Genomic DNA, 27,263 nt, shown 5'->3' on the forward strand with positions numbered 1-27,263 from the left:
ATCTATGGAGAGGACCCAGTCTACACATCAGACCTCATCTTTCAATCCAATATGATTTACTTATGCACTCTTATTTGTAATAATTGTAAAATTATTATTCCGTTAATATGATTGCTATGTTCTATGTACCCATCTGTATCTATATTCTGAAATTCTTATCCTATAATGTGTACATGTTGCTATAACATTTTGTAAGCCACATTGAGCCTGCAAATAGGTGGGAAAATGTGAGATACAAGTGCAGCAAATAAATAAATAAATAGACTTACCACCCTGGAACACTAAAAGCTCAGCACGCACATTCTTGAATCTCCACTATCCTAAGCTGCAAAGGTCTAAAATATAAATTAACACATGCATCCAGCTTCCCCTACATCAGCACGTAGCTATGGAATGCATTACCACTTGCCGTGAGAAAAATCCGCGACCTAACTAACTTTCGGAGATCACTGAAGACCAGCCTGTTCAAAAAGGCATACCACAATAATACAAACTAACTACCAGAAATGAAATTCAAGCCGAACTAGATGTAACACCAATTGTATTTCTGTACCCTGAAATGGTGATACCATTACAGGTATTTGTAAGCCACATTGAGTCTGCAAATAGGTGGGAAAATGTGGGGTACAAGTGCAATAAATAATAAAATCCAACTCTCTATACTTGACTACCAAAGTCTACTCTACCACGACTGAACTTTAAAGCAATACCACTCATCTCTAATTCCGAATATGAACTGTTTATACTTGACTGTTTATTCTACTATGCCAATCATGATTTCAATAATGTAATACCACTTGTATCTCTCACTCCGGAAATGGCGATTGCCATTTCTGAACATGTCCAAGACCGAGCTCATCGTCTTTCCACCAAAACCCACTTCTCCTCTTCCTCCACTTTCTTTCTCAGTTGATAACACCCTCATCCTCCCCGTCTCATCTGCCCGCAACCTCGGAGTCATCTTCGACTCCTCCCTCTCCTTCTCTGTGCATATCCAGCAGATTGCCAAGACCTGTCGCTTCTTCCTCTTCAACATCAGCAAAATTCGCCCTTTCCTCTCTGAACACACCACCCGAACTCTCGTCCATGCTCTCATTACCTCTTGCCTTGACTACTGCAACTTACTCCTCACCGGCCTCCCACTTAGCCATCTATCCCCCCTTCAATCTGTTCAGAACTCTGCTGCACGTCTTATATTCCACCAGAACCGATATACTCATATCACCCCTCTCCTCAGGTCACTTCACTGGCTTCCAATCAGATACCGCATTCAGTTCAAACTTCTCCTTCTTACCTACAAATGCACTCAGTCTGCTGCCCCTCACTACCTCTCTACCCTCATCTCCCCTTACGTTCCCATCCGAAACCTCCGTTCACAGGACAAATCCCTCCTCTCTGTACCCCTCTCCACCACCGCCAACTCCAGGCTCCGCTCATTCTGCCTCGCCTCACCCTATGCCTGGAACAACCTTCCTGAGCCCTTACGCCAAGCCCCCTCCCTGCCCATCTTCAAGTCTTTGCTTAAAGCCCACCTCTTCAATGCTGCTTTCGGCACCTAACTCTTACATTTCAGGAAATCCAGACTGCCCCAATTTGACTGCCCCTATCGAACTGACTGTTCATTTGTCCTTTAGATTGTAAGCTCTTTGAGCAGGAACTGTCCTTTTATGTTAAATTGTACAGCGCTGCGTAACCCTAGTAGCGCTTTAGAAATGTTAAGTAGTAGTAGTAGTTGTATCTCTCACTCCAGAAATGGCGATTGCCATGACGGAACAATGTAAGCCACATTGAGCCTGCAAACAGGTGGGAAAATGTGGGATACAAATGCAACAAATAAAGAAATAAGACATAGCATTTCTACAAGAAACTCATTTGGGGAAAGCAGAACACCTTAAACTAAAGAGGGACTGGGTGGGGGATCTCTACTTTGCCGCTTATGATAGCAGGCAGCGGGGAGTGGCTATATTGATCAAGAAAAATGTGGTGTTCACGATGCATAAGCTGTATCAGGACCCAGAAGGTCGTTTTCTCATTGTGGCAGGGTTACTGCAGGGAAAGCGGGTGGCTCTTTGCAACATTTACGCACCTATTTTATTGTAAGCCACACTTAACTCAAACTTGTTTGGGATAATGTGGGATATAAATGTCACAAATAAATAAATAAATAAATAATTTATATTCACACAAATTCTTTACACTTTTGTCAGCGCGTTTGACCGCCTTCGATGAATATCCCTTAATCCTGGGAGGGGATTTTAACATCACTAGTGACCCGCTGATAGACTGCAAGCCACCCAAAAAACCATCCAAAGGCCATGAAGGGAAAGGGGTAAACTTCCTTATTCAAGAGTTGGGGGTGGTGGATTATTGGCGCTTGCATCACATAGATGGGCGTGATTATACGTTCTTTTCCCACCCTCATGGGGTCCGTGCATGCCTGGATTACATCTTGCTTTCGCACTCTTTGGTTCGGGGAGCTGTTCAGGCAGGGATAGGGACGCCTGATGTTTCTGACCATTCCCCTGTGTGGGTTGATTAGAGTGGGGAGATAGGGTGGATACGTTTCGCTAGCGTATAAACCCTGCTCTTTATCAAGACCGGGAGTTTCGTACGTATCTACATCAGGAGTGGTTGGATTATGTTACTGAGAATGATGTTCAGTTTGTGGGGCTTCGCGTTTACTGGGAAGCAGCTAAAGCGGTGCATAGAGGTAAAATCATAGCGTACACTGCATCTTTGAATAGACACAGGGAGCATAAGATTCGTGATCTTACGACGCAACTGGGGGATGCTAGCAGAACTTTTATTCTCAGCCCATCTGATGTATCCCGCAAGGCCTACTTTGATGTTAAGAAACAGCTTCAGGTGGTGCTGGATGCTAGAGCTCTCTACAGTATCAAGCTCTATAAATATCGTCTACACCAATGGGGTAATAAGACTGGTAAATTGCTGGCTTCTTTAGTGAACTAGAGGTCAGCAAAAAGTTACATCGGCTGAATCAAGGATGCCGCAGGAGCCACCCACACACGCAGGGAAGTCATACAGAAGGAGTTTATCCGGTTTTACACCAACCTCTATGGTAAGAGCCCCTTTTCAGTTGAAAGATGTGAGGAATTTTTCACCAAAGTGAATCTACCATCAGTGACGCCAGACCACTTGGCGCTTCTCAAAGCGCCTCTGCGAGAGATAAGTACATAAGTAATGCCACACAGGGAAAAGACCAAGGGTCCATCGAGCCCAGCATTGAGGTGTAGAGAGTCATTAGGCAGTTGAAGTTGGCTAAGCCACCAGGTCCGGATGGCCTTGGTACTGAATTCTACAAAATTTTGCAGGATCTGTTGATTCCTTCTTTCATCCCAATGTGTGAGGATTTGAAAGACTCGCGCACAATGGGCCCCACTTAGAATCATGTTTATATCATGGTGCTCCCCAAGACGGATCTTGTGGGATCTTATAGACATATCTCATTGTTAAATCAGGATGTCAAGATTCTGGCAGCGGCTTTGGCATCTAGGCTTAATTCTTTTCTGCCTCTCCTAGTTCACAAAGATCAGGTGGGTTTTGTCCCAGGAAGGTATGCTTCCGCCAACATACTAAAGGTGAACCATATTTTGCTAGGATGCGGAAAAGGCTTTCGATAAAGTGATTTGGGAGTATCTGTTCTGGGTACTACAGCGATTTGGTATTCGGGGGGGGGGGGGGGGCATTTCTAGACTGGATTCAGGCACTTTATAGTAACCCCTCAGCTCAGATTATTCTCAATGACACTCTGACTGAAAGGTTTTTGCTGCATGGGGGAACCAGGCAGGGATGCCCACTATCCCCACTTTTATTTATACTGACTCTGGAACCTCTTGCGGCACGGATTCATCAGGACCCTGCATTGAAAGGGGTGTCCATGGGGGGTAGGGAGTTATCGGATCAATCTATTTGCGGATGATATGCTCCTAGTGCTACACAACGCATCCTCTGGCTTACCGCAGGTTATGGCCATCATACGGGAGTTCGGTACATTCCCCGGCCTTAGTAGAAATTTTGGGAAATCGGAGGCGTTGCCCATCAGTTGCCCTTGTGTGATGATTTCTTTGCCCAGCTTCCCTCTGTCATGGGCCGGGGTGGGTCTCAAATATCTTGACCTATTCACTCTGCAGCCCCTCACTACCTCTCCACCCTCATTCTCTCTCTACACTCCTTCCCTAGAACTCCGTTCACTAGGCAAATCTCTCCTAGTTGCACCCTTCTCTTCCATCGCTAACTCCAGACTCCGCTCCTTCTATCTCGCCGCACCTTATGCCTGGAATAGGCTTCCTGAGCCATTACGTCTAGTTCCATCCCTGGCTGCCTTCAAATCTGGGCTAAAGGCCTACCTGTTTGATGCTGCTTTCGACTCCTGACTTGTCACTTTTATCTTATCCTTGTGTCCTTCTGTCTGTCCTTCCCTTATCCTTATTGATCCTGTCTGTTTGTCCTGATTTAGATTGTAAGCTCTTTTGAGCAGGGACTGTCTTTCTTCAAGTTCAATTGTAAAGCGCTGCGTACGACTGGTAGCGCTATAGAAGTGATTTATAGTAGTAGTAGTAGTAGGTTGCATTTGAAAGCGTTAGCACAGTAACACCTAATGCGGCATTGCAGGACATCCAGTTTAGGGTCCTACACAGAGTACATATCACCAAGCAAAAAAGGAAGGAGATGGGGCTGTGGGAGAGTGATTTGTGTGTTAAATGCAAGGCGAGTGCTGGCACCTTCTTACATTCCTTTATGGAGTGTCCGGCGCTGTCCTTATTTTGGACCACAGCACTAGGAGTTATTAAAGACACTTTGTGTTGCACATTTGATTGATCTTACTCAGTAGTGTTGATAGGTAGTGCGGCTTAACTATTACAGAACGGTCTTGGAGAGGTGCAGTGCAAATTTGTGTTATTAGCGACCCTCCTTATCAAAAAATGCATCCTACAATCCTGGGTTGATCCGGATCCTTCATCAATCGTTGCCTGGCATGGTTTTATGCGGGAAATGGCAAGCTGGCTGCTTATTTCTCTTAAGTTTTCTGTCTCAATGGGGCACCGTCAGTACCGTGACTTAACCCTCCATTGCCTCAGGTACAAACTTAGATTGTGAGCCCTCCTGGGCCAGAGAAATATCCAGTGTGCCTGAATGTAACTCATCTTGGGCTACTACTGAAAATGTGTGAGCAAATCTAAATAAATAAACAAAATAAAAATATGGAGCAGATATGTTTCTTTAAATGTGTCAGAGACTTCTGTTGCTGATATTAATTTTTGTGTCCCTGCAAGAGGGGGAGGGGAAAGGGAGGTGGAGGGGTTTAAATTAATAAAATATGAATCAGAGGGGGGAGCTGACTCTAATCTTGGCAACTAGGATGACTGGAATGTGATCGAGTTTGAATTTTGCCTATGTATATTCTGCTATGATTTGTAGTGTGTTCTGGTTTAGTGCTCTTGTTGCACTCTGTTAAATGCATTTCTCTGATTCAATAAAGATATTAAAAAAAAAATAAACCATCTTAATTGAGAAAACGGTTATGCATCAAACAATGAGAAATCATGGGAGCCTTAATAGTACTGGTGTTCTAGCCAACTCTGAGTAGTTCTTTCTGCTAAGGAGCCCATTCAGAAACAAATATGTGTTCTGTCATTCTCAGATCGTGCAGACTTAATTGCTAAAAGTAAACACAAATATATATTAGCACATAGTCCTCAAAGTAGGACTGTGTATTGTATTCACCCGCCGATAAACTTATGGGACGCCACTGCTAAAGTCACCTTTCCACCTTATCAAGATATGACTTGTTCTAGTGGCGGACATACTGCATGCGGGAATTGTAGTGTCTGTGATACAGCTCTAACTTGTACAGAATGGACCAATCCTTCTACTGGAAAATTATACAGCTTGCGGACACAGACTATTTATGAATCCACTTTTGTGGTGTATATTATAGTGTGTCCTTGGTGTCACATCATAGCAGATTGAACACCAGTACTGTTAATGTTCCCATGTTTTCTCACTGTTTGATACATAACCATTGTTTTTCACAATTAAGAAGGTTTATTATTGAGAGAATATTTGAAACTTACGTGAACAATTTTGGATCTATGAACTTCATGCCATCCAACCGGAAGAGCTGATTGAGTGTCTTGAGTGGAACAGTGTGTCCTGATTTGTCAATAAAGTTTCTTTGATGACATAATGTTGGGTATTTCTCCTCCGCAGGAAGTCGAATGTGCTGTTCCCCGTCGGCTTCACCATCTTGAGAGAGAGCAGACTATTGAGACACCTTTCTTCTAATGTCACTTAGATATCAAGGTTCCTGACAAGGGATACACTTCTGAAACGGATCTGAAGAACTGTTACTCTGGGTTCACTTTTGACTTCATAACCAGATAAGTTTATTCTCTTCCGTGACATATTTATTGTGCTCAGTGAAGTTATGGTTAGTGCCTGTTTTGTCCAACCAGAGGGCTTTCTTCCAGGGAACCCATTCTGTATATTTAGATAGCAAGGAGAGTATTTTGTGGACTTTGACTGCATGTTTTACTTTTGCACATGTTCACAAGTGATGTACTTAAGGATGTATCTGGGCTTATGAGAAGAGAGCTACATAGGCTCTTGAAAGTTCTTACAGCCCATTGCAGCTATAGGTGTGGTTCACCCCAGCTCAGATATTACCATTCACATACCTTACTTTACACTTCTTGTTTTCAGTGGTTTTCAACGAAACACTCTTTGATAGCGTTGTATTTGTGTGTTCTTTGATAAGTGATTCATTTTTTTTGGTAATATTTGAGCCTGACAGAGAGAAAGGTATAAAGATCTCCAGGGATTCAGGGGAAGGAGGGCATATCCTAACATGGGCAACCATCCAACTCTGTGGAAATCTCCTCATTAAACCAGATTTGAAGAAAATTTGTAGAGCGTAAGCACCAGTGCTGCACCTCCAAACCTGAAAAGTTCAACTAGAGGCAATCTAGTCCTGAAACCTTTTGTTTAACATGTAAGCCTTACTACCCTGATGACAGATATGCCACATACAATCAGATTATATATATATATATATATATATATATATATATATATATAGCGAATGCTACATACCTGTAGAAGGTATTCTCCGAGGACAGCAGGCTGATTGTTCTCACTGATGGGTGACGTCCACGGCAGCCCCTCCAATCGGAACACTTTCTAGCAAAGTCCTTTGCTAGTCCTCGCGCCGATGCGCACCGCGCATGCGCGGCCGTCTTCCCGCCCGAACCGGCTCGTGCCAGCCAGTCTCATATGTAGCAAGACAAAGAGAAGGGAAGTCACAACTCCAAAGGGGAGGCGGGCGGGTTTGTGAGAACAATCAGCCTGCTGTCCTCGGAGAATACCTTCTACAGGTATGTAGCATTCGCTTTCTCCGAGGACAAGCAGGCTGCTTGTTCTCACTGATGGGGTATCCCTAGCCCCCAGGCTCACTCAAAACAACAACCATGGTCAATTGGGTCTCGCAACGGCGAGGACATAACTGAGATTGACCTAAAAAATTTACCAGCTAACTGAGAGTGCAGCCTGGAACAGAACAAACATGGGCCTAGGGGGGTGGAGTTGGATTCTAAACCCCGAACAGATTCTGAAGCACTGACTGCCCGAACCGACTGTCGCGTCGGGTATCCTGCTGCAGGCAGTAATGAGATGTGAATGTGTGGACAGATGACCACGTCGCAGCTTTGCAAATCTCTTCAATAGTGGCTGACTTCAAGTGGGCTACCGACGCTGCCATGGCTCTAACATTATGAGCCGTGACATGACCCTCAAGAGCCAGCCCAGCCTGGGCGTAAGTGAAGGAAATGCAATCTGCTAGCCAATTGGATATGGTGCGTTTTCCCACAGCCACTCCCCTCCTGTTGGGATCAAAAGAAACAAACAATTGGGCGGACTGTCTGTTGGGCTGTGTCCGCTCCAGATAGAAGGCCAATGCTCTCTTGCAGTCCAATGTGTGCAGCTGACGTTCAGCAGGGCAGGAATGAGGACGGGGAAAGAATGTTGGCAAGACAATTGACTGGTTAAGATGGAACTCTGACACAACCTTTGGCAAGAACTTAGGGTGAGTGCGGAGGACTACTCTGTTATGATGAAATTTTGTGTAGGGGGCCTGGGCTACCAGGGCCTGAAGCTCACTGACTCTACGAGCTGAAGTAACTGCCACCAAGAAAATGACCTTCCAGGTCAAGTACTTCAGATGGCAGGAATTCAGTGGCTCAAAAGGAGGTTTCATCAGCTGGGTGAGAACGACATTGAGATCCCATGACACTGTAGGAGGCTTGACAGGGGGCTTTGACAAAAGCAAACCTCTCATGAAGCGAACAACTAAAGGCTGTCCTGAGATCGGCTTACCTTCCACACGGTAATGGTATGCACTGATTGCACTAAGGTGAACCCTTACAGAGTTGGTCTTGAGACCAGACTCAGACAGGTGCAGAAGGTATTCAAGCAGGGTCTGTGTAGGACAAGAGCGAGGATCTAGGGCCTTGCTGTCACACCAGACGGCAAACCTCCTCCACAGAAAGAAGTAACTCCTCTTAGTGGAATCTTTCCTGGAAGCAAGCAAGATGCGGGAGACACCCTCTGACAGACCCAAAGAGGCAAAGTCTACGCTCTCAACATCCAGGCCGTGAGAGCCAGGGACCGGAGGTTGGGATGCAGAAGCGCCCCTTCGTCCTGTGTGATGAGGGTCGGAAAACACTTCAATCTCCACGGTTCTTCGGAGGACAACTCCAGAAGAAGAGGGAACCAGATCTGACGCGGCCAAAAAGGAGCAATCAGAATCATGGTGCCTCGGTCTTGCTTGAGTTTCAACAAAGTCTTCCCCACCAGAGGTATGGGAGGATAAGCATACAGCAGACCCTCCCCCCAGTCCAGGAGGAAGGCATCCGATGCCAGTCTGCCGTGGGCCTGAAGCCTGGAACAGAACTGAGGGACCTTGTGGTTGGCTCGAGATGCGAAGAGATCTACCAAGGGGGTGCCCCACACCTGGAAGATCTGCCGCACTACACGGGAATTGAGCGACCACTCGTGAGGTTGCATAATCCTGCTCAGCCTGTCGGCCAGACTGTTGTTTACGCTTGCCAGATATGTGGCTTGGAGCACCATGCCGTGACGGCGAGCCCAGAGCCACATGCTGACGGCTTCCTGACACAGGGGGCGAGATCCGGTGCCCCCCTGCTTGTTGACGTAATACATGGCAACCTGGTTGTCTGTCTGAATTTGGATAATTTGGTGGGACAGCCGATCTCTGAAAGCCTTCAGAGCGTTCCAGATCGCTCGTAACTCCAGAAGATTGATCTGCAGATCGCGTTCCTGGAGGGACCAGCTTCCTTGGGTGTGAAGCCCATCGACATGAGCTCCCCATCCCAGGAGACACGCATCCGTGGTCAGCACTTTTTGTGGCTGAGGAATTTGGAAAGGACGTCCCAGAGTCAAATTGGACCAAATCGTCCACCAATACAGGGATTTGAGAAAACTCGTGGACAGGTGGATCACGTCTTCTAGATCCCCAGCAGCCTGAAACCACTGGGAAGCTAGGGTCCATTGAGCAGATCTCATGTGAAGGCGGGCCATAGGAGTCACATGAACTGTGGAGGCCATATGGCCCAGCAATCTCAACATCTGCCGAGCTGTGATCTGCTGGGATGCTGGCACCCGCGAGACGAGGGACAACAAGTTGTTGGCTCTCGTCTCTGGGAGATAGGCGCGAGCCGTCCGAGAATCCAGCAGAGCTCCTATGAATTCGAGATTCTGCACTGGGAGAAGATGGGACTTTGGATAATTTATCACAAACCCCAGTAGCTCCAGGAAGCGAATAGTCATCTGCATGGACTGCAGGGCTCCTGCCTCGGATGTGTTCTTCACCAGCCAATCGTCGAGATATGGGAACACGTGTACCCCCAGTCTGCGAAGTGCCGCTGCTAATACAGCCAAGCACTTCGTGAACACTCTGGGCGCAGAGGCGAGCCCAAAGGGTAGCACACAGTACTGGAAGTGACGTGTGCCCAGCTGAAATCGCAGATACTGTCTGTGAGCTGGCAGTATCGGGATGTGCGTGTAGGCGTCCTTCAAGTCCAGAGAGCATAGCCAATCGTTTTGCTGAATCATGGGGAGAAGGGTGCCCAGGGAAAGCATCCTGAACTTTTCTTTGACCAGATATTTGTTCAGGGCCCTTAGGTCTAGGATGGGACGCATCCCCCCTGTTTTCTTTTCCACAAGGAAGTACCTGGAATAGAATCCCAGCCCTTCTTGCCCGGATGGCACAGGCTCGACCGCATTGGCGCTGAGAAGGGCGGAGAGTTCCTCTGCAAGTACCTGCTTGTGTTGGAAGCTGTAAGATTGAGCTCCCGGTGGACAATTTGGAGTTTTTGAGGCCAAATTGAGGGTGTATCCTTGCCGGACTATTTGGAGAACCCACTGATCGGAGGTTATGAGAGGCCACCTTAGGTGAAAAACTTTCAACCTCCCCCCGACTGGTAGGTCGCCCGGCACTGACACTTGGATGTCGGCTATGCTCTGCTGGAGCCAGTCAAAAGCTCGTCCCTTGCTTTTGCTGGGGAGCCGAGGGGCCTTGCTGAGGCGCACGCTGCTGACTAGAGCGAGCGCGCTGGGGCTTAGCCTGGGCCGCAGGCTGTCGAGAAGGATGATTGTACCTACGCTTGCCAGAAGAGTAGGGAACAGTCTTCCCTCCCCCAAAAAATCTTCTACCTGTAGAGGTAGAGGCTGAAGGCTGCCGGCGGGAGAACATGTTGAATGCGGTGTCCCGCTGGTGGAGCTGCTCTACCACCTGTTCGACTTTCTCTCCAAAAATATTATCTGCACGGCAAGGCGAGTCCGCAATCCGCTGCTGGATTCTATTCTCCAGGTCGGAGGCACGCAGCCATGAGAGTCTGCGCATCACCACACCTTGAGCAGCGGCCCTGGACGCAACATCAAAGATGTCATACACCCCTCTGGCCAGGAATTTTCTGCATGCCTTCAGCTGCCTGACCACCTCCTGAAATGGCTTGGCTTGCTCAGGGGGGAGCTTATCCACCAAGCCCGCCAACTGCCGCACATTGTTCCGCATGTGTATGCTCGTGTAGAGCTGGTACGACTGAATTTTGGCCACGAGCATAGAAGAATGGTAGGCCTTCCTCCCAAAGGAGTCCAAGGTTCTAGAGTCCTTGCCCGGGGGCGCCAAAGCATGCTCCCTAGAACTCTTGGCCTTCTTTAGGGCCAAATCCACAACTCCAGGGTCGTGAGGCAACTGAGTGCGCATCAGCTCTGGGTCCCCATGGATTCGGTACTGGGACTCAATCTTCTTGGGGATGTGGGGATTACTTAATGGCTTGGTCCAGTTCGCCAGCAATGTCTTTTTGAGGACATGATGCATGGGTACTGTGGACGCTTCCTTAGGTGGAGAAGGATAGTCCAGGAGCTCAAACATTTCAGCCCTGGGCTCGTCCTCCACAACCACCGGGAAGGGGATGGCCGTAGACATCTCCCGGACAAAGGAAGCGAAAGACAGACTCTCGGGGGGAGAAAGCTGTCTTTCAGGAGAGGGAGTGGGATCAGAAGGGAGACCCTCAGACTCCTCATCAGAGAAATATCTGATGTCTTCTTCTTCTTCCCACGAGGCCTCACCATCGGTGTCAGACACAAGTTCACGGACCTGTGTCTGCAACCGTGCCCAGCTCGACTCCGTGGAACCACGGCCACGGTGGGAGCGTCGAGAGGTAGACTCCCTCGTCCGCACTGGCGAAGCTCCCTCCGCCGACGTAGTCGGGGAGCCTTCCTGGGAGGCTACCGCACTCGGTACCGCACTCGGTACCGCACGCGGCACCGACGCCGGAGACCTCACCCCGGGCAATGGGCCAGCCGGCGCCTCGCTCGACGGTACCGGTGGCGCAAGCACCCCCGGTACCGGAGGGGTAGGGCGCAACAGCTCTCCCAGGATCTCTGGGAGAACGGTCCGGAGACTCTCGTTCAGAGCGGCTGTAGAAAAAGGCATGGAAGCCGATGCAGGCGTCAATGTCAGAGTCTGTTCCGGGTTTGGAGGCTGTTCCGGGCTGTCCAAAGGTGAGCGCATCGACACCTCTTGAACAGAGGGCGAGCGGTCCTCTCGGTGCCGATGCCTACTGGGTGCCGACTCCCTCGGTGACCCAGAGCTCTCGGTGCCGACACGGGAAAGGGACCGGTGACGATGCTTCTTCGACTTCTTGGGACGAAGCATGTCACCGGAGCTTCCCGGCACCGACGAGGAGGACGTAGAATCCAGCCGTCGCTTCCTCGGGGCCGAGACCGAAGGAGGTCGGTCTCGGGGGGGGCTGTACCGCAGGAGCCCTCGGGATGGGGGGAGACTCACCCGAAGGCTCACTGCCACCAGCAGGGGAATGGACAGCCCTCACCTGCACTCCAGATGAAGCACCACCGTCCGACGACATCAGCAGACGAGGAGGTCTCGATACCACCGACGCCGAAGTAGCCTTCCGATGTCGCCCCGATGCAGAGGGCCGATGCCTCGATGCAATCGGGGGCGAAGATGAAGGTCCAGGCGCCGACGACGTCGAAGCAATCGATACTCCCGGTGCCGATGCCGACGAAGAGCCCAAGAACAAATGTTCCACTAGGCTAATCTCGCTACCTGAGTCCGCTTTTGTAAAAGGGAACACAGACTACAGGCCTGAGGGCGGTGCCCAGCCCCCAGACACTGAAGACACGACGCGTGCCTGTCAGTGAGCGAGATTACCCGGGCGCACTGGGTGCACTTCTTGAAGCCGCTGGAAGACTTCGATGTCATGGGCGGAAAAATCGCGCCGGCGAGATCAAAACTCGAAATGGCGAAAATGGCACTGCAAAAATAGAGGGAAGAAAAACTTCGACCGAGGCCTAAATAGGGCCTACCCCGACGACGAAAGAAAACTTACCGGGGCAAAGATTGGAAGTACGGGAAGGGAGAAAACCATAAAGGTCTCCTTCCGACACCTTTTTTTTTTTTTTTTTTTTAGAACGAAGTCGATAAACGACGTGCGAGGTCAACTTTGGGGCGTGAACGGCAAAACACGACCGTACCGAGCGCGGACAAAAGAAGACTGGCCAGCACGAGCCGGTTCGGGCGAGAAGACGGCCGCGCATGCGCGGTGCGCATCGGCGCGCGAGGACTAGCAAAGGACTTTGCTAGAAAGTGTTCCGATTGGAGGGGCTGCCGTGGACGTCACCCATCAGTGAGAACAAGCAGCCTGCTTGTCCTCGGAGAAATATATATATATATATATATATATATATATATATATATATATATATATAAACACAGGTAAAAATTACACAACTGAGTAAACACACACTACATGTTCTCAAAATGTTATATCTATATATATCTATATATACGCACACTAAGGGGCTGAAATGATATTCTTAAACATGTATGTATAATACACACTCATACACTCAACATGCACATAAAACACCAGGACTGAAAACGGACACAATGGAGAAAAAGCATGTACATTATATACAGGCACACAGAAAAAAGTATCTATGTAAATTCAGGTTGAAACCTCACACACAGCAGAAAAAAATATTTCTATGTATAATATATACACAAAGGATAATAGATTCTTTACAAGTAGAGAACAAGACATACCTTTCTTGTTTACTACATCCCAAGAAAAGCAAAAAAACAGAAGGAGTGATTACTGTTAAAGGCAATGAAGTACAACATCCAGTAAAGAAGAGACAGATTGCTGAGCATGAAGGACTACATATGTGATATTATATAAGGCATTGAGTGTAACAGTGACTTAGGAGATACTTAATACAGAAACTAGCACCAAGGGTATGAGAGAGAGGATTTTTACAATCATCAGCACTCAAAGTGGAGTGAAGGAGTGGCCTAAAGGCTAGTGAGGCAGATTCCCACAGCAGCTCTTTGTGAACCTGGCCAAGTCACTTTAGCCTCCACTGCTTCAGGTACAAATACCAAGATTGAGAGCCCTCTAGAGAGAGAGAGTACCTGTTTATAATTGGATTGTAAGCCACATTGGGATTGGGATAATGCGGGATACAAATGTCATTATAAATAAAGTATATTACCACCTTGGGAGAGATTTAGTACAGAAAATGTGTAAATGTGGGACTATGAGAGGTTTAGAAATATATATGTGTGAGACTGTCTCAAAAAGGCTTGGCACAGACATAACACAGACAACCTAACTCCTTGACCAAGCACAGTTACATATATTCTCATGCGCCCCTCCCTGACTGAATTGAATAATTGAATGCAGTGTCTGGCTAAAATCTGGTACAAGTATTTCCATGTAGAGGGAAGCTAATCAATTTGGTAGCAGCCTTCATAAACTCACCTTTTGAAGAGAAGAATGGCAATGACAATGATGATGATTAAAATAACAGCCAGAACAGGGCCCATCACCCACAGCATCTCAGGCTCATCCTGCTGCTTGGCTGCAGAAGACACTTCCACCACAATCTCATCAGAGTAGGGGCTTGCTGCATATTTCTAATAAAGAAAAGTAGTACAGCATTGTGAGGCAAGATAGTCATGTGGGAAAGAATATCTAGTATACAGGCAGTTACAGTAGAGGTTATAGGGAGGGAGAGGGTTTAAAGGGGTGGACGGGTAGGCAGAACATTTAATTAGGATAAGGAGGATAAGGTGTCTGACTGCTCAACTCAATTTTCCTATACTATGGATGTTAACAAGCTTAAAACCTCTCAATTAATGCTAAGGGATTAAATTCCCACCTAAAAATGGCAATTGTTGTTAAAGGAGACCCAGCATATATCTATTTGAAATAGACGTATTTACTTAAGGATGGGCATCTCCTCCATTCCTCTAAATATTCAACTACAGTCTTCATATCAATCCAGCAGGAGAGGAAAACAAGGGGACTGGCAATTCTATTCATGCAGAACCGTCAGCTAAAAATTCTGGAACAGATAAAAAAAACTTTTTGGGGGGGGAGGGTAGATTTGTGCCCGTATCCTGTGAGGGGTACCACCCCCACCATAATATATTCCATATATCACAGACTTACAGCTTGTATCTATCTGCAATACTGATTTCATGTCACCACACTGCACTAAACTCTGTGTTTGAAAGACTTATGCGTACTCTGTATCTCAAAGAAAGACTCGTGGCTGTAACCCTGATACTGTTAACCTACAGAGACATTTGGGCCAAGTCAGAGGCATGCACTAACTGTGGGCAAGAACACTGTGCTGAGTCAGCACCAGACTGCTTAGAAGCAGAGCCTCAGAATTTGGGGGAAAATATCCAAGTGATGCCAAAGACATTCTTATGGTTATCATATCTCTAACAACTGGGCACAGACCAATCACATATCATGATGCTATCATGACTTGAATGACACATCTGATAAGACTGGATAAAAGATGCAGCAGCAGAAGGCTCAGGGGCTCTTATTCTGAACTCCCAAAACACCACCACGTCACAAGGACTAGGATCATCAACAGAGGATCAACCACCTGTCTGTACTGCCAGCTGCCTATAGAGACAACCTGTTATCAGACCAAGGTCGTATGCCTTTGTTTTCTTCTAAAAGTCTGTGATCGCTCTGGGTTTTAGGCAACATATTTGTATTTGGAATTTTTTATTCTAATCTTTTCTTTTGCTTATATTTTGCTTTTGTAAATAAATCCTTTAAAATTAGTTTTGCATGATCGTTGCAGCTTACTGGAGAAGGACCACGATTGACTGGCAAAAGTACATATGAGAATGGATTGGATATAGCATCCTTCACAGAAGCGAGTGTGTCTGAACAACTTGAAAATCTAAAGGTGGACAAAGCTATGCTACTGGACAGGATCCATCCCAGGATACTAAGGGATGCGCAGAGAGGTTCTGGTGGGTCCTCTTAAAGATTTGTTTAATACATCCTTGGAGACGGGAGAGGTTCCGTGTGACTGCAGAACAGCGGATGTGGTCCTTCTTCACAAAAGTGGAGATAGGGAAGAAGCTGGAAACTACAGGCCTCACTTCGGTTATTGGAAAAGTAATGGAAGCGATGCTGAAGGAAAGGATAGTGAATTTCCTGGAAGCCAATAAGTTGCAAGATCCGAGACAACATGGTTTTACCAAAGGGAAATCGTGCCAAACGAATCTCATTGACTGGGTGACCAGAGAATTGAATCTTCAACAAAAGCTTTTGACACGGTTCCCCACAGGAGGCTCTTGAATAAACTTGAAAGGCTGAAGATAGGACCCGACGTGGTGAACTGGATTAGGAACTGGTTGATGAACAGACGCCAGAGGGTGGTGGTTAATGGAATTCGCTCAGATAAGTAGTGCCATACTGGGAAAGACCAAAGGTCCATCTAGCCCAGCATCCTGTCACCGACAGTGGCCAATCCAGGTCAAGGGCACCTGGCACGCTCCCCAAACGTAAAAACATTCCAGACAAGTTATACCTAAAAATGTGGAATTTTTCCAAGTCCATTTAATAGCGGTCTATGGACTTGTCCTTTAGGAATCTATCTAACCCCTTTTTAAACTCCGTCAAGCTAACCGCCCGTACCACGTTCTCCGGCAACGAATTCCAGAGTCTAATTACACGTTGGGTGAAGAAAAATTTTCTCCGATTCGTTTTAAATTTACCACACTGTAGCTTCAACTCATGCCCTCTAGTCCTAGTATTTTTGGATAGCGTGAACAGTCGCTTCACATCCACCCGATCCATTCCACTCATTATTTTATACACTTCTATCATATCTCCCCTCAGCCGTCTCTTCTCCAAGCTGAAAAGCCCTAGCCTTCTCAGCCTCTCTTCATAGGAAAGTCGTCCCATCCCCACTATCATTTTCGTCGCCCTTCGCTGTACCTTTTCCAATTCTACTATATCTTTTTTGAGATACGGAGACCAGTACTGGACACAATACTCCAGGTGCGGTCGCACCATGGAGCGATACAACGGCATTATAACATCCGCACACCTGGACTCCATACCCTTCCTAATAACACCCAACATTCTATTCGCTTTCCTAGCCGCAGCAGCACACTGAGCAGAAGGTTTCAGCGTATCATCGACGACGACACCCAGATCCCTTTCTTGATCCGTAACTCCTAACGCGGAACCTTGCAAGACGTAGCTATAATTCGGGTTCCTCTTACCCACATGCATCACTTTGCACTTGTCAACATTGAACTTCATCTGCCACTTGCACGCCCATTCTCCCAGTCTCGCAAGGTCCTCCTGTAATCATTCACATTCCTCCTGAGGGAAAGGTGAATAGCGGAGTGCCTCAGGGATCGGTGCTGGGGCCGATTGTGTTCAATATATTTGTGAGTGACATTGCTGAAGGGTTAGAAGGTAAAGTTTGCCTTTTTGCGGATGACACCAAGATTTAAAACAGAGTGGACACCCCGGAGGGACTGGAAAACGTGAAAAAAGATCTGCAGAAGCTAGAAGAATGGTCTAAGGTTTGGCAATTAAACTTCAATGCAAAGAAATGCAAAGTGATGCACTTAGGGAGTAGAAATCCACAGGAGACGTATGTGTTAGGCAGTGAGAATCTGATATTTACAGACAGGGAGAGGGATCTTGGAGTGATAGTATCTGAGGATCTGAAGCGACAAAACAGTGTGACAAGATGGTGACCGTAGCTAGAAGTTTGCTAGGTTGTATAGAGAGAGGTGTGACCAGCAGAAGAAAGGAGGTATTGATACCCCTGTACAAGTCGTTGGTGAGGCCCCACCTGGAGTATTGTGTTCAGTTTTGGAGGCCGTATCTTGCTAAGTATGTAAAAAGAATTGAAGCGGTGCAAAGAAAAGCTACAAAAATGGTATGGGATTTGCGTTACAAGACGTATGAGGAGTGACTTGCTGATATGAACATGTATACCCTGGAGGAAAGGAGAAACAGGGGTGATATGATACAGACATTCAAATATTTGAAAGGTATTAATCAGCAAATCAAACTTTTCCAGAGACGGAAAGGCGGTAGAACTAGAGGACATGAAATGAGGTTGAAGGGGGGCAGACTCAAGAAAAATGTGAGGAAGTATTTTTTCACGGAGGAAGTAGTGGATACTTGGAATGCCCTCCTGCAAGAGGTGGTGGAGATGAAAACGGTAACTGAATTAAAAAATGTGTGGGATACACATAAAGGAATCCTGTTCAGAAGGAATGGATCCTCAGAAGCTTAGCGGAGGTTGGGTGGCAGCACCAGTGGTTGGGAGGCGGGGCTAGTGCTGGGTAGACTTCTACTGTCTGTGCCTTGAAAATGACAGATACAAATCAAGGTTAGGTATACATTGTCACGGAAACCGGGATGGTGAGCCCTGGGGCTGCAAGGCCGATCCGGAACCCACTCGTTCAGAGTCCAAGCATACGGGCATCACGGCCGAACTGGAACCAAATCAAACCAGAGGGAAGGGGAAAGAAATAGAACGGAATCTCTTGAGCAAGTACTACTCAAACAGTGCACACACACTGCACTAAACAGAGCCACAAACAAGGGGTCAAAAGACCCTACACATAGGCACAAAGAAACTGAAGGGGAAAAGACAACCCCACTTAGACTCACATAGTAGAAACCACAAGTAAAAGATAAGAAAACCACACAGGAAGGCAGCACAGGACTGGGATTAGAACCCTAGTATAAATGAATAGTCCTAACAAAGATAAGCAGGGGCTCTTTCCTGCCCCGAAGAGGTCACTAGACCCCAGGGCAGTATAGTGAGGCAATATATCCTGACTATTTGGTGATTTCCAAAATTCCCATGAATATACCAATAAGAACTTTCTGACCCCTGAGGCAGACGTTTGTATGCCGAAACACGGCCCGTGTCGGGTCATTTTCAGAATAAAAAGGACATCAATTATCTCCATCCTGAAGGCCCAGTGTTGCTTTTTTTCTGTTTATATTTGTATGCTGTTTTACCCTCTCTTCTGTGACTTCACAATCAGAGTTAGTGACATCACTTATAGTCTACTATAACCAGCAAGAAGTTCATCGTGGGTAATGTAACAAGAAATAACTAGACCAATAGTCTAGGAAATAACAATACAATTGAAAATTTTATCTATCAAGAACACATTTACCAAATAGAATCGTTTGTAAAGCTTTTTTTAAAGCTATCAAAATGTGACAAAGATCATATTTCAATCAGGAGTGAAGGCCAAACACTTGCTGTTTGATAGGCAAATAAAGACCCCACCAGAGGAATGATAAAGACAACAGATTGCAGACATTATAAAATTTGCAGGCAGATGATAGGCAAATAAGACGACTCATGTACTGAGGTATCAAACCATTTAAGATTTTAAAAACTAAGCAGCAAAGTTTGAACTGGGAGCCACTGTAAAATGTTAATGTAAGGTGTTATCCTGTCCTTTTTTTACAATGTAAAAATCAGACATATTGCCACATTTTGAAATGTTTGAATTCTCTTTGTTAAGTTACAATAGATCCCCAAATACATGATGTTACAATAGTGTAACTTACTCAAAATTAGTAATTGGACCAACAGTCTAAACTGATCCTGACAAATGGTTTTTAATAATTCGCAGTCTTCTCAGGATCCAAAATTAGCTTCTTACAGAACAATTAACCTGATCTTCCTTAGTGTGAGAAATGTTTAAATATATTGTTTTTCATTTAACATAATTGCAAAAATAACTTATGCCCCTAGTAGAAAGGAACTCTTTAGAGATGAGAGTATAACTATACTTTTGCAGGCCCTTTCTATCAGAAAACACCATATTATAGCTCTCTAAAATCATTAACAAGAAGAACACTGTTGGTTTAGAGAGGCATGTGCAAATTGATAAAAGTGCTGAGACAGGAAGAGAGAGAAGAAAGGGGGGTAAGAAGCCCGAGCTGCTGAAGACCCAGAGATGCATGAGAGCTTCAACGACAGGCCTGATAGCGGAAATAAAAATGTAACTAGGCATGAGACTATGAAGCTGTAAAACTAAGGACAAATGGAGCAGAAAGAGGGGGGTCAGGGGGAAGGTGGAACATGCCACGGGCTAAACTATGCAAAGCTCTCACATAAAGGTTTGAAGGTAAGAAAATGTAAACCAAGCAGAACTAACAATGGATAGAGGCTCAGCTGCTTGGTAGATGGAAAATTTTCAGAGGACTGTCATATGCTAATTAGCAATGATGTATTGCGGGGTGGTAAATGTGATCAATACCCAATGAGAAACTTAATGTAACCAAAAAGAAAGGGTATATAACCTGTAAACATTAAGGAAGGTTGTGCCTGTCTGCTTCCAGGGGCACCAATTCTTGCAAGCGTGTATTTTGAAATAATAAACTAATTAAGACTTGTTTCACCAAATCTGGTTTCACAAGTTCTTTTTTGTATAAGTTCTCAGGTTATCTGGGGGCTGATTATAACACTTAGTTATAATTCAAAATAATGCCCAGCAACGTCAACGACCATTCTAATTTATAATCCGTCCCATCTATTCTAAGAACCAGATTCTCATTTTGCTCAAGATTAGAAGCTATTAATAGGAATGTAGTTTTATCTTTCGTCTAATTTTAATTTACAATCATCCAATCAACATTCAACAAAAAGCAATGAGAATTTAAGTGTATGTCTTCCAACTTGCAATAAAACTTGAAGCAACGCAGAGATATCATCTGCATAAATGAAAACCTGAAACCTGCCACTTCCAATTTTCTACCTAGACAGGCCAACAATACATTAAAAAATACTGGTGATAATGGAAACCCCTGGGGTACTCCAGACGGTGGAGACCAACTTTGAGAAAGGAGGCTGGGGCGAGTCACTGGACATGGATGATTAGGGGAGGATAGGGGGTAGAGGAGAAAATCGCTGGACATGGATGGTTAGGGGAGGGCAGAGGAGAATCGCTGGACGTGGATGGATAGGGGAGGGCAGAGGAGAATCGCTGGACATGAACAGGAGTGGAGGGAAGGGGAGAGAGGAGAGTTGCTGGACATGGATGGATGGAGGGGAGGGCAGGAGAAATGCTGACATGGATGGAGGAAAGGGAAGACAGGAAGGCGATGCACATGATGGGAAGGGAGAGAGGAGAAATGCTGGACATGGATGGAGTGGAGGTCCGGGAAGAGAAATGTTGGAGGGAAGGAAAGACAGAGGAAGGAGATGCGCACGGATGGAGTGGAAGGGAGAGAGGAGAAATGCTGGACATGGATGGAGGGAAGGGAAGAGAGAGGAGGAGATGCACATGGATTTAGAGGAGAAATTCTGGACACGGATGGAAGGGAGGGAAGACAGAGAAAGGAGATGCACATGGATGGAGAAGGGAGCAAGTTGAAATGCTGGATATGGATAAAGAGAGAGGAAGTGAGATGAACATGGAGGGGAGGTGGAGAGGAGAAATGCTGGACATGGATGGAGGGAGGGGAGGAAAGACAGAGGAGGAGATGCACATGGATTTAGGGGAGAGAATTGAAATGCTGGACATGGATGGAGGGGAGGAGAGAGGAGAAATGATGGACATGAGAAAGAAGAGAGAGGAAAGAGATGCATATGGATGGAGGGGAGGGAAGACAGAGGAAGGAGATGCATACTGACGGAGATTAGGGAAAGAGAAAAGAGGAGAAAAACTGCACATGGATGGAGAAAATAGGCAAAAGTTGGATCCACTCTATACCTCCTCCAGTCAAGTCAGTTGAGAACCCAGCTTTTACCTATGGATGTAGGGCAAGAATTGAAGAATAAAGGAGGAAAGTAAAGAAATAAATGGAAAGGAAGCCCTGGAAACGGCTCTCTATCTGAGAGCACCAGAATCAGAGACTGGGACCAACATGATCAGAAAAACAAAGTCACCTGACAACAAAGGTAGAAAAAGGTAAAATTAGTTCTTACCTGATAATTTTCTTTCCATTAGTCCCAACAGATCAATCCAGAGACTTGTGGGTTATGTCCATCTATCAGCAGGTGGAGATAGAGAGAACTTCAGAGGTTTACTATATGTGGTCATGTGCAGTCACCTTAACTTCAGTACTGTCGATACCAAAGCAGTGGAAGATGAAAGAGGAAGTCCTCTCCTGCCTGCATAAAGCCCAAGTAAGCTCCTCAACCGCTCCTGCGGGAGGGTAACAGAAGGTTTCCTTTATATGTTTTGATTTGTTTTGCCTTTTTTTTTTGTAGCCAAAATTCAAATAAAGAAATCTGACGAAACTGAGGCAAATAGAAAAAAACACTCAACCCAGAACAACAAAGGGTGGGCCTCTGGATTGATCAGTTGGGACTAATGGAAAGAAAATTATCAGGTAAGAACTAATTTTACCTTCCATAGTGTCCCACAGATCAATCCAGAGACTTGTGGGATGTACCAAAGAAACTCAAGTGGGGCGGGGTATTACAACCTCAGCAGACTGGAGCAATGATCCACAGGCCGCGGTTACATGCGCTGCCATGTCCAATCTGGAATGCCTAGCGCTGCCACGCCAAGCCTGCAAAACCTGGCAAGGGAAGGACAGCAAATCAAGTAGGCGATCTGCAAAAGCCATCCACGGAAGGACAGAGGACCAAGTGGCTGAACTGCAAAGGGCAGCCACGAAAGACATACGGGACACGGAAAAGGAAGTCAACTGCGCTCTGGAAGAAAGCGCTGCCACCCGCAACGGGAGAGATGGTCCCATACAGAGGCCAGCTGAAGAAATTGCCTCTCTCAGCCAATGGCCACTGCAGCACTTAAAGCCAGATTCCCTTTCTTGAGACTAGCCAGACGACAACATGAGGGTATGCCGGGAGGCATTTCGGCTCAGCAGGTCAGCCACCTTCAGGGAGACAAAATTGAAATATCTGGTCCGGGAGCCGACAGTGGCTTCCCCCTGTCCACAGGCAGCGGTGCTGCCCTGGTCCGAACCTCGGCACCCGTCCATGCCCTCGGCCTGTCACAAGTGAGGAGAAACACCCACCGCCTCCGGCACTGCCGACCAGCCAGCGACGCCCCCAGCCCCGCTGCATACCGCGAGGAGCGTCAGCCGGCCGACCGCCATCCCAAAGCTACAGGGAAGGAGGAGCGCAACTGCGCCACGCCCGTGCCTCTGGTACTGCCGACCAGCCAGTGACGCCCCCAGCCCCGCTGCATATCGTGAGAAGCGATGGCCGGCCGGCCGCCGGGAAGGAGCGCAGGTGTGTCGTGCATGCGGCCATCGGACTGACAAGGGGCTGACCAGGATGCAGTTTTCAGCGGAGGCATGTGAGATCTGACAAAGGAGATTGGAGAGGTGCGCGGACAGCCAACCATTCTGCACCGCATGCGGCGATGACAGCAGTGAGAGCAGCCCCATCCGCTGGCGGAGAGGTACTTCTGGGTTGCGTGCTGTCTCTCTGCTCAGATTTGCTGCTGGCTCACATACCTCTGCAATGGGATCGGTGATTTGCGCATTTGTTGCACATTTGTAGCGCATTTGCTTGGTGCATTGCTTCCAAGAGTCTCTCCTCCTGGGCCTGCAGAGTGCCACGGTAGGAACTTTGAGGCAGATGGCTTCCACAGAGAGTCTCACAGCTGCTGAGCTGGGACAGAGCACAGCTAACGTTCCCTTCGGGGTGCGTGGCTCCAGCGTTTGTCCACAGGGTCGAATTGAGCCGAGATCTTGGGCAGCTTCTGGTCGAAGGTTTTGAAGCAACTGCTTGCAACTACTAGCATTGAACTAAACAGCCGCTCCCGAGACTGTGACAACGCTTATGTCCTGTTAAAACTAACTTACTGATATTCCAAAGTTGCCTCTCATGACAGAGGAAGGCAGTAGACATCTATCAAAAGGAATGCAGCGGATGGCAGACGAAGGAACCGAGAGAAACTGACAGCTGCCACAGAATCTACAGGGCCCCCTGCGCAAGGCCGTGAAGGCAGGAGCAGCATCCGGAGAGAGTAGGGACGCTGAGCTCATGCCACAAGAGATCGCTTACCAATGAATGAAGTCCTATCACGCACCCTACCATCAGAACATGGCCTATTAGGAACCCACAGTGACCCAAAACAAAAATGAATACCTTCAAACTACTCCTAGCAATTTACTCCCTAACACTGATCCACATAACTCTCACCACCCCACTTGCAGAAAGCAACATCATACCCATATTACAAACTCATCAAAGACTGATCAGATACACCATATCCCATCAAACTGACAACTCAAAGGAAAAACACGAACATGCGGACAGCCACAGCAGAAGGGAAAGAAAGGTCCTACCAAAATCACACCAATAAAGAAACGACAACTAATAAAAATCCACACCACACCAAACACAGAAGACCCATATCAAACAATTCAAGTGGATTATACCAACGCCAGATCCGCTGTAAACAAAACAGAAATAATAACAGACTGGATTATGACAGAAAACATTGATCTACTTTTCATCTCTAAACCTGGATCCATGAGCAAAAGGACTCTATAATCCTAGACGTGTCCCCTAAGGATACAAAATCGCACACTGGACCAGGAAGGACAAGAGAGGCGCAGGCATAGCACTAATCTATCGTTTCCACTTTACCACCGAAACCACTGCCGAGTCCATAACACCTCAACTTGAAATAGCCTCATTCAGAATCCACAACAAATCCCTTCGTGATCAGTTGAACTGTGTCCTGTTTTACAGACCACCAGGTAATTGGAATGAAAGCCAGACTAACTTCATGGACTTCATTTCAAACACATATGTAACTAACCCCAATATACTAGTATTAGGAGACATTAACCTTCACCTAGAAGACCCAAACTCGACCTACGCACGAGAATGTAAGGAATTCCTCCACTTATGGGATCTCAAATGGCTAAATATGTAAGCACCCACGTCCACGGGCACACACTCGACCTCATCTCACCAGAACCTAATAATAACATATCAAATAAACACATCACTACAAACTAAACTTATCCCTAAGCTGGCACAAGAAGGGTTCATACCGTACACAAGAGCACACAACCTACAGCACAAGAAGTCAAATAGACGCGAAAACATTCTGGCAACAGATATACAATAACGATTGGACAACACAAACGAACTCCAAACACTACCTCATAAAATTGGATAAAAGGTGCAAAACATACTAGATGAACTAGCACCCTTACGAACAAGAACCTCACGTAAGCTTAATGCGATACCATGGTTCAACGATGATCTGAAAAAGCTAAAAACGCAAACCAGGAAACTCAAACAAGCATGGAAAAAAACAAAAGATGAACACACACTGAACACATGGAAACAAACCTAAAGGAAATGCAAATATGCAGTAAGACAGACCAAAAGATCATAGTACAAAACTAAAATAGGGACTGATTACAAAGATACAAAGAAATTATACCAATTCATGAACAAACTCCTAGACACCAACTTGGTCACTACAACAAATACAGACATCCGACCCGCAGACAAACTTGCTAAGTACTTCAATGATAAAATTGTAAACCTACACAACACTCTACCTAAGGACAACATCGATATCGAAAACTTCCTTAATGAGTTAGACCCTACCATTGGAGAATACCCAGCTGACCGAACCGGGACAAACTTTGTTCTCCTTACCGTTGAAACAGTTACCCAGTCGATTAATAGGTTCTCCAACACACACTGTCAACTAGATACCTGTCCCAGTTACCTAATAAAATCCGCCCCTGACTGCTTCATTGCAGACCTCACATCCCACCTAAATTACATGCTCCAGCAAGTCCTCTTCCCTAAGAAAAATGGTAATATCCTACTCACCCCAATACCAAAAGATACCAAGAAAAAAAAACAAATGAAATCACTAACTATCGTCCAGTAGCATCTATCCCACTGGTAATAAAACTGATGGAAAGCTTGGTAACCAAACAACTTACCGATTACATAAACAAATTCTCAATACTACATGAATCACAATCAGGATTTCGCCCCCTCCACAGCACTGAAACAGTACTAATCACCCTCCTAGCAAAATTCAAGCAGGAAATAGCAACAGGCAAAAGCATACTTCTTCTCCAATTCGACATGTCTAGTGCATTCGACATGGTAAACCATAATATACTACTAAGACTACTAGACTATTTTGGGATTGGTGGAAATATACTTAACTGCATCAAGAGTTTCCTAACCACGAGAACATATCGTGAAATCAAACTCAAACATATCATCACCGTGGAAAGCAGACTGCGGAGTACCTCAAGGATCACCGTTATCACCGATCCTCTTCAACCTAATGATGACCCCACTAGCTAAGTCCTTATCCAACCAAGGCCTCAACCCTTTCATCTATGCAGACAAAATCACAATAAACATCCCATATAAACACAAACTGACAGAAATCACCAACGAAATCAAGCTCAGTTTGAACATCATGGACTCATGGGCAAATGCATTTGAACTAAAACTCAATAAAGAAAAAACACACTGCCTCATCCTCTCATCCCAATACAGCGCGGACAACTCCACAAATATCAACACCCCAGACTACACCATCCCTAACTTAAGACAACCTGAAAATCCTCGGCGTTACACTAGACCGTAACTTAACACTAGAGAGCCAAGTGAAATCCACAACAAAGAAATGTGGAAACTTAAACGCATGAAACCATTCTTCCTAAGGGAAACATTTTGCAACCTGATACAATGAATGGTACTAAGTCACTTAGACTACTGTAATGGAATTTATGTGGGATGCAAAGAACAAATTTTAAAGAAGCTTTAGACAGCCCAAAACACAGCACCCAGACTTATATTTAGAAAAACGTGATTTGAAAGCGCAAAACCCCTCCAAGAAAAACTACACTGGCTTCCCAATCAAAGAACGTATTGCCTTCAAAATCTGCACTCTGATTCACAAAATTATCTACGATGAAGCCCCGGGATACATGACAGACCGTACTGACCTACCAACCAGGAACACATGTAAAGCAACACGAACATATCTAAACCTGCATTACCCAAGCTGCAAAGGTATTAAATACAAATCTACTTACGCATCCAGCTTTTCCTACATAAGCACACAACTGTGGAATGCACTACCAACAGCTGTGAAAACAACGTACGACCGCCTAAACTTCCGTAAATTACTAAAGACTAACCTGTTTGAGAAGGCATACCCTACTGATCCAACCTAAATGCCTGATCTCGGCAGCACAACAAAAGTAAAGCAAGTAATGGCCATAACACTACTCTTCCGCTGACTGTTCCACATGAACTTCTTATTACCACATCACCACTTTGTATTTGTTCACACCGGAGTCTGCAAACGCCCCTCCAGTATTATGTAAGCCACAATGAGC

At 46.1% G+C, this 27,263-nt stretch overlaps 1 protein-coding gene across 1 annotated transcript in view; it reads right to left on the minus strand.

Moving 5' to 3' along the window:
- The window catches only part of PTPRF (protein tyrosine phosphatase receptor type F), a 1,045,343-nt gene that overhangs the window by 267,905 nt on the left and 750,175 nt on the right, over window positions 1-27,263 (minus strand). The window contains 1 exon segment of the mRNA XM_030205921.1: window positions 14,385-14,539. Within this exon segment, the coding sequence (XP_030061781.1) occupies window positions 14,385-14,539 (155 nt within the window).

Source organism: Microcaecilia unicolor, chromosome 6 (assembly GCF_901765095.1).
Source record: "Microcaecilia unicolor chromosome 6, aMicUni1.1, whole genome shotgun sequence".
Taxonomy (NCBI): domain Eukaryota; kingdom Metazoa; phylum Chordata; class Amphibia; order Gymnophiona; family Siphonopidae; genus Microcaecilia; species Microcaecilia unicolor.